Below are 9086 nucleotides of genomic sequence, written 5' to 3' on the forward strand. Positions count from 1 at the left end.
TATATTTTAGACAAAGAAATGTTTATTCATTTTCTATTCATTATTCATCAAGCAAGAATTCATGAACCTTTAAATTTTATGTAATTATTTTGAAAAAAAAAATTGATTTGAAATGATGTATTTGAGAAATTAGACATGTAATTTTTATAAGTATTATAATCAAGTAATAGTTTTTATTACTTGTACAGTTGTAAATCAAATTAAATAAATAAATTTTAAAAAAATTGTAGATTATACTTATGAAAAAATATATTTCTTCGAAATAATTTCGAGCATTTCCTGCAAATAAAACTAAAAAAAAAAATAATATCCTGAAATAATGATTATTTCTCCATTGAGGTTTGAATACTATATTTAATTGTATATTATATGTAGCTAGTTAAGGCGGGAAGTGCTTTTTATTTTGCAATTTCGAAATTGCTTAGCTAGCGACTTCTATACAAAAACTTGAAAGGTATAATTTACAGAACTATTATTCTTTCCACTGTTCTTTATGGATGCAAACCGTAGCCTCTTACACTAAGGGAAGAACAGCGGCTTAAGGTTTTTGAAAGTAAAGCATTACGTAAAATAATCAGATCGAAAAGGAATAAATTAACAGTAGAATTTAGAAGGCTGCATAACGCTGAAATAAGAGAACTGCACACGGTAAATATAATTCAGGCTATAGCATTGCGGCGTATAAACCTAGATTTATACTGTGGTGTCCGTACGCGGCTTTCGTTTTCCGTCAGAGCTGGATGGAATTAATATCGGGTAGCGCAGAGAACAAACAGAACTGCAGTTATTGGGCGCGTAGCGTCCTGCGTTAGACGTCGAGACGTGCGTCCGTTATTTTCTACTATCGTTGCTGGCGGACCGGGGTCCAGACGCCCAACCACGACGTTAAACCGTCACCCTTATCACTTGCAAACAAAGGCAGTGTTATTATTGCGACGATACCGGTAGCGTCTTCTCTCGCAACTTGTTAAGTACATGGTTTTTCGGCTATAGAATGGGAGACCAAGACAGGCCGATCTGCCTTTAATCAATTTTAATAAGTATTTATAGTGTTGATTGTCGTTAAATGGGCGAACTACTCATCTTCTTAGACGTTTGTCATCACTCAACAGTCTTGGTTTTAATAAACAAAGCAGCGATATTTTTCTATCCACGGTGTAGCCTCAAGAGCTGCCACTACCGCGTTTTCCCAAACACAAGCACTCAACATTTTGTTAACGTGAGGCGTCCACGTTTTCTGAATGCAAACGCCAGACGCCTTAGTATATACCTAGGCTTAGATGGGCGTATAAGGTTGTAGGGCTTAGTAACGAGCGCATTCTTATATTGTTAATAAACACCGAACCGACGGGCAAACGTCCGAGGGGTAGGCCGAAACGTAGATGGGGGATTACGTTAAAACTGATTTTGTAAATTAGGATTTGGATGAGCGTCACCGGAAAGATGAATGTAGAGAACAATTGGTGGTATCGGTATCGAACCTTCGGGTTCGCAAAGCCTTTATTATCATTATACAATATGTATTATAAAATATGTGCTAATTTTATTAAATTTATATTATTTTTTCTCTAACGTAGGTTTCTGAGGAAAAATTCACATGCCCTTCTTCTATAGCGAATGTGATTTTTGAAAATACAGAATATGAAGAAGGAAGAGATTTAAATGACTTGATACTTGTTCCATGCAGTAGCTGTACACTCTCAACAGTGAGTGGAAAATTATTTTTTTATGAGCTGAAACAGAGAATATTTTAAAAACAAACCTCAGGAATTAATTATCACACTATGGTAATTCGTAATTACTTACCGATGGCCTAGAATGAAAACATGGGGTACAGCTGGGGATGCCTATCACTTGTTGATAATTGGCTAATAATAAATAAATATAAATTTATGTAAATTCATTAAAAAAACAACATTTTATTTTTTTGAAGAAGGGGGGAGCGCTTATGACGTAATAGCCGGTACAGAAGTAGCGGATGTAACACTTGTTACAATTTCGCAAATATAATAATTTTTAATTTATTGTCTAAGAATTACCTAATCATCAACTACTGCTTGAAATGTCCCCACTTCTGAAGAGAGGTACTTATTGTATTTTTTCTTAATTTCCTTAAAATCAAGTCGACTCATTTATTTATGGTAACTTGTGGGGCATGCATTATTTTTTATGAAATCTTTTCTTAATTTCATATAAGTACTGATTATATGTGCTATTTTTGTTTTTCTCAAATACTACATATTTTAGTTGTACTAATGTTCATTTCCGGAAAGCGATATTATTTAACATCCTGCTGATACGTAGCTAGTTGGTCACGGAGAACAGATACGCCTCCGTAAATCGACTTAGGGAACTAACTAGACGAAACTCTGAAGGGTCTCAAATAACCTTTGATTTCAAATTCTTTCTCCCAGACCGCACCTCTGTACAATAAATGGTCAGAGAGAGAATAAGAGGAAACTTAGTTTACTCAAATAGGCCTCGAGTCCTAAGACAGTTATCATCAAATAAAAAATTCATAAAAAAAATTTTTTTCTCTAAGCAAATGGATAGACAGCCTATAAATGATGATGTTAGTCTAGTGATTTTTGTTAACATTTTAAGGTACCATTAGTGTACGCAACTTTAATTGACGTTAAGCAATTTGCAGTTACTTAAAACAAACAGAAAATACTGTCAAATATTTAATATTTCCTTTTTTTTTTTTTTATTTATATAATTAAATGGTAGTTAGAAAATAAACTTCAATTGTATTTCAATTAATACTTTAATAGTTATGTGCACCTTACTTGTTATTTTATTATTGTTATATATAATTAATAATCACATACTATTATTATTAAATCATTGATGATATTAGTAAATGTAATTATCATGATAATTGTACAGAAATACCAATAGTGACGTAAAAAGAGTAAATATGTAAAAAGTGATTATTTCAATTAAGTAATAAAAAAAATTGAAGAGGTAAAAGATTCAAATGATATCTGGAAAGTAATAAGATTATTTTAGATAGCCTAAATTTGTCTAGGACCTTAAATAAAACCCTAGAAATGGAAGCTCACTTTACTCAGTTATTTAATTTTTCAATTCCTTCTGAACCTGTAGCTTATGCTAAGGTCTTGATTGCAAACCAACAGATTGCCATTGCGGAAGTATTGGCAGCAATTGACAACTGTAAAAATAATGAAACACTGAGGATAGATCACATACTTTATGAGTTTTATAAGAATGCACCACTTAGCTTTCATGAAAAGATACTTCAAGTTTTCAACAGTGTTGTGGAGAACGAGAAAGTACCTAGAAGCTTTAAGGAATCCATATTAACAATATTTTAAAAAAAGGGACTTAAGCAATGTGAATAATTATAGGAGAGGATGATAATGTTTTGCATGAAAATCAAGCGGGTTTCAGGCCTGGCTACTCCATCCACGATTATATATTTGTTCTCTGAGGATTATGATTATAATCTCTGAGGATTGATGATAATAAATTTCATTGAATCAGCATATTTAATTATTTTTCATCAATTACAAGTCAGCTTTAGATAAAATAAACATAGAAGCACTTTAATTATATTATTTCAATTTCTTGAGACAAGGTAATTATTTATTAAATAAATCAAAACTTGTATCCTTTTTTCTCTCAACACTTTTTATTTTTCACCAGTCCAACGTTTCGGCCATTTTAGCCATCCTCAAGGACATCTTCAATTATAATTTCTTCCTCGCATTGAATTTAGAATTACTTTTGCAGGCTATTCTGCCCAGGTCATTCATTAATTATAAGTTAAAAACCATTTTTTTTATTTTAAATCATTAATATTTAATTCTTCTTATATAAGATTATCCACACAAATTCACTACCATATACACAAAAGTAATTCTAAATTTAATGTGAGGAAGAAATTATAATTGAAGATGTCCTTGAGCATGACTAAAATGGCCGAAACGTTGGACTGGTGAAAAATAAAAAGTGTTGAGACAAAAAAGGACACAAGTTTTGATTTATTTAATAGAAGCACTGTTTTATAAGACAAATACTATCTACTAAAGTTTCAAAGATAGTACGAAGTCTGTATGAAACTACAACAAAAAGTATGGGCTAAAGATGGTCTTTCTCGACTATGTATAAGTAAGTAGGCATGAGATAAGCCTGGTTTGGTGGAATGGGTTGCAATTTTATTAGGTGGTAAAAAATTAATATGCTGTTGTAGTTCTGTTCTACAAGAAATGTATACTATTGGCCTATTGTTAAATGTGAAATTTCGAAATTAATCTTGAAAAGTCAAAAATACTAAAATATCGAAAGAGAAAATGAAAATCGGATAAAAATGGATCATCTATGCCTTCCACATATGATAGCTAAATTAATCAATGAAAATAACCTAACATGGATGATGGGAATAGGAAAAATAGAAAAAAAAAATTTTGAAATTTCATTTTCAAAAAGGGAACTATTAAAGGAGTTGAAAACACATGAAAATGATTTAAAATAAAGTAATTTATATGTAAAAGAAAAAAATAGTTATAATAAACGTTCTTATCTATCTGTCCTATCTAAAGAAGTTAAGAGGAAATTTTAATCTGTGCGAAGAGACCTCACCAGAGATTTGCTAGAAAAAAAAATGTATTTATTATAATTATTAAAGTTATGTTAAGGAAAAATAGGCCTCTCCTAAGAGTCCCCTTAGTAAGTGGTGTCCTTGGCGAACCATCGGTAAGTTCCTGATCTTTGTATCATATCTTTATACTTATCTTATTATTTGTATTACTTGAATTACAAATATGTAAGTGCCTATGGTTCCTTTATTATTGATTACAAGCATAGTTACAAATCATCTTATTTGTTTTCTTAGATTGAACTTGTAGTGAAAACGGCTTCACAAGATGGACTTCTCATGTTAATAAGACACGCTTTTCCTACGAAGTACCTCATGCTTTCGTTCGAGCCGAAAAGAGTTCTTCTCCGACTGATTATAAATGACTGCATTCACGAATGCTTTCAGACGATAGAATCTCATGTCGGTCACTGGACTTATATTGTAATTGACTTTGACCAAGAAAGCACTTGGGGTCTTGCAGTTAATGGAGGATTAAGGAAAATTGTTAAAAATCACAATGTCAATATGCTAATATCATGTTTGGATCACATAATGGTAGGAGATGTTGTAGAAGTATTACATGTAAGTCTATAAGCGTTGTAAAGATATTACATTTCCATATTTAAGTCTCATATTTGGAACCATACAATTTTTTTTTTTAAAGTTTAATATTTGTGTTAAAATTCAATACTAGGAGCAATATTACAGACCATTCCTTCTCTTTTCATTGCTTTATTTTTCGAAGAATAGTGCACGTTTAATAATGGTAATCGCGTTACCCATACTATTATATCCATCTCTTGACAAGCTCAACGGATGATTAGATAGCTAAGGCCGCCCATATTTACCGCCCTATGAACTTGTTACACCTCATAATTCCACGTTATCGTACACTTCTTGCAAAGTGTAATCGGGTCAAATTTTTTATGTGCGCTTTTAAACGTATCTTTCGGTTTCCCACCTTTCAAAGATGAGGGAAAACGTTTTGTTTTGTTTAGAAAAAAATCTTTCCATAGGGTGTACCTGCAATTGTTCAGTGCCTACTTTTCAAGGACATTACATTTACTTGACCTGTTTTACTTTCTAGGTGAAAATCGAGTCATTTCTGAACGGGAAATAATTCCTATTTTTTTTTTTTAATTATTACATTTTTTCAATCAATCAATTGGCCACCATTTTCGGAAGCAACAGCTTTGAAATGGTCGACAAGGCCTGTAGTTAGAATGGAATACACTTTTATAATCTAAATTATCAATCTTCTTTTGAAATCAGAACCGTATGTTGGCCTTGGCTCTTTTCCTTGTTCTCTTATTTTAGAATCCACTAAACCCCGAAAAACATGGTTCCCCCAAAATTTTATGATATAAAAATGTGCTCCCAAAACATTTTTTGGCGCCATACAACCTTCTTCTGAGTACTCTTGGCTTAAAACAGCAGAGGACAAGTGTTAAACTAGAGTAATTATAACTTTCTTAACAGTTACATATAACAAAACGTGGTGGGGGACAATCAAAGAACAGTTTCTGCCAATATCGTCAATGCTATCTATATAATAAAAATCCTAACACACCCCTTCGATTGAAAATTTATCCTAGAGAAAGCCTTGAATAAAACATAAAAAAAGATAACGATAATAAATAAATAAAGTTTCAATTACAAAAAATATTTGCAACAAAGTGTACTTAATAAATGTATCAAAGAATTTCTTAACTTAGAAATATTTCGTAAACCCAATGTATTGGTTAACAAGTCAATAATATTATAATTAAAACCAACACGTTCTACATTTATAATTTTCTTTATTACAAAATTTCTATTGAAATGATATTTTATATCAATATTTTTAGTTGTTTTAGTGTTTTCAAATGTGTAAATAAGAGTTAGAGCACTCATGTTATCTATCTACTTTTAATATTGGACTAATTTCCCTTCCACTGAACTAACTTACCACAATACACAAATTCACTAATTCTTTAGCTGCTCCGTACTCAGTATCTGTTGTAGAAAGTGCAACAGTTCTGCTTTCTCCAGTGCCAGGCTACTGCATGGAGAACTACAAAGCCTCCGAAGCTTCTCTTGTTTTTGTGGTCTTGTGCCCAATCCGCGCCAGAGAGTTCTGTGTCATTATTTTTCTTGAATGCTAGTCCCATATTCCTTGTCTCATTAGGATATGAAAGGATCCGTTTCGCCGCCTCGATAGCAAGTCGTACAAGTATTCCCGGGATGGAAACTCCACTCCGAAAGGTATTCGCTTAGCTGATAGGTTGCGTTGTGTCGGCCATAGTGATTCGCACGGCTCTAAGTAATTATAGTATAAACCAGGAGATACTGGTGTCGCTATAAAAGAATTTTCTTATATATTTTGGAGTAAAGACGAAAATCGTCTTATTAGATCTGTTAAATTCAAGTTTAAACATAAATGAATTGAATCGTTTATTCCAAAATTTGGAGACCTCATAGTCCATAGAGTAATGCTGCCATTAAGAAAAGCAGTATACATCAACCTGCTAATATTCCAATTTTTCTGGCAGGCAAATGGAAACAGAATTCTAACCGTTTCTATTCGACACACAGGAGAATAATCATCTTGAGACTTCTGGAAGCGACTAGTCGAACCACTTTCTTTTACAGTCAAAACCCATTCGGCTGATATAATAGTTTCCTTATTTTGAACTTCTTTATAAGTACAAGTGCCTATTTTCTCATGAATACTATGCTCATTATATATGGTTTCCTTACGTTCAGGCGACTTGATAGGGGGTATTAAAGGTCAGAGGGACATCTTCAGTTGTGAGCACGCAATAAGGAATTTAATGTAATGGTCTTGCAGATATTTGGGGCGTTGTTTAACTTCTAGAACTTGAGTAATTATAATTCTCTACTTACACACACATAGCAGAACAGGGCGAGAGACGTTCACAAAAAAAAAAAAAACAGTTCTCGCCAATATCTTCAATGCTGCCTTTATAATATAGATCCTAACAGAAAGGTATTACTGCAATCCCCCAATATTTAATCAAGCTAATTATATGTTTGATTTTTTTTCTTTGACAGAAGTTGGAGGAAACACACAAGCTAACTATAAACAACATAAATATTAGGAAAATATCAGGTCTTCTGGGATACATTAGGATCAATAAGAAAATAATTGATGTACATAATGTGCCTGCCATAGTTGAGAGAGGAAATACCCCCCTTTCTAGTGAAACAATAAGTTATACGAGTAAGTTATATTCATATAAAGCGTTCTTTTAAAAACGTCTCATTCATATTGACCAATGGAATACCAGATGGATTTAATATATATTTTTTATTTTTCAAATCAGAAATTGAATTGAGTTTTGCTCAAATTTAACTCAGATAGCTTAATAGAAAAACATTATTTTTGCCTCTAAATTATGGGAAACTAAAGAAGCAATTTATTCCTACTAATACAAATCTTTAATTAATGGAATATTGAATTATATTTTCAGGGCATTATGAAGAAATTGAGATAATATACGGTCAGCAATTGAATCTTACTTGTTATTATGGAATGTACGGCGATGCTAAAGAAAAAAACAGTTTTTCTAGTATTTATGGTAATGAAGATGAACCTTTGTGGATAAAGTTTGATACTCCTTTGTTTCCAAGTGATACAAGGCTCATGGACAATATGTAAATATAATCTTAATGACTATTGAATTGCACGTATATTTACAATGGCACATACCGCAAAATAGCTAACCGTGTCCAACTACATTCAATTATGCTAATTGATTTTTTAGAAAATCTATGATTCTTTTATCCAACAAGCATTCGATTAGGTCTTCTATATAAACTAAAGAAAGCAGGCACTCCAAAATACCTATACAATATTCTGAGCTCATTCCTCAATGGTAGAACATTTTCAGTCAGAATTACAATAAAAATTCAACCCTTAGACAAATCAATGCCGGTACTCCATAAGGTTCAGTCCTTTCTCCCATTTTGTTCAACTTCTACCTTCACGACATCGTCCAGTCCACACACACCTCCATAGCTATGTTCGCTGACAATACAGCTGTGTTCTCTCAACATGATGACATAATAACAGCTAGAAACACTTTGCAAAGTCACCTTAATGATTTAGAACAATATTTCACTAAATGGTTGATTAGCTTGAGTATTGAAAAATGCAACTCAAAAATTTTTACTCTTCGATCCCCACGAGATCCACCGGATCTAATCCTCAAAGGTAAAAATGTGAAATGGTATCCTGCCAGTGAAACAGTAAGATGCCTGGGAATTCACCTAGGTCGCCGCCAGGCACGTAGGAACAAAATTTTTCCTGGGTGGGCCAACTTGAAATCAATATGGCCCCAATTTTTTTTCAAATTGCAAAAGGTTTTAATGATAATTTGTTTAAAGATAAATGAATAATGATTTTTTAATAATAAAATTGTATTTACATGTTTTAAAATTACATAGACAAATGAAAATCACACAATCACTTAAATTATCG

General features: G+C 32.3%; 1 protein-coding gene across 3 annotated transcripts in view; it reads left to right on the forward strand.

The window, feature by feature from the left end:
* Nucleotides 1-9086, forward strand: part of LOC106684858 (uncharacterized) — a 33591-nt gene that overhangs the window by 14535 nt on the left and 9970 nt on the right. For 2 of the 3 annotated variants that reach the window (XM_067045168.1, XM_067045169.1), the window contains exons 10-13: nucleotides 1578-1706; nucleotides 4859-5185; nucleotides 7658-7826; nucleotides 8077-8260. In XM_067045168.1, coding sequence (XP_066901269.1) covers nucleotides 1578-1706; nucleotides 4859-5185; nucleotides 7658-7826; nucleotides 8077-8260 — 809 coding nt within the window. Of the gene's footprint in view, nucleotides 1-1577; nucleotides 1707-4858; nucleotides 5186-7657; nucleotides 7827-8076; nucleotides 8261-9086 lie in introns of those variants that run through there. The other variant, XM_024360283.2, reaches the window with a different exon arrangement.

Source organism: Halyomorpha halys, unplaced genomic scaffold (genome assembly GCF_000696795.3).
Source record: "Halyomorpha halys isolate HHAL.00 unplaced genomic scaffold, Hhal_1.1 Scaffold624.1, whole genome shotgun sequence".
Taxonomy (NCBI): Eukaryota; Metazoa; Arthropoda; class Insecta; order Hemiptera; family Pentatomidae; genus Halyomorpha; species Halyomorpha halys.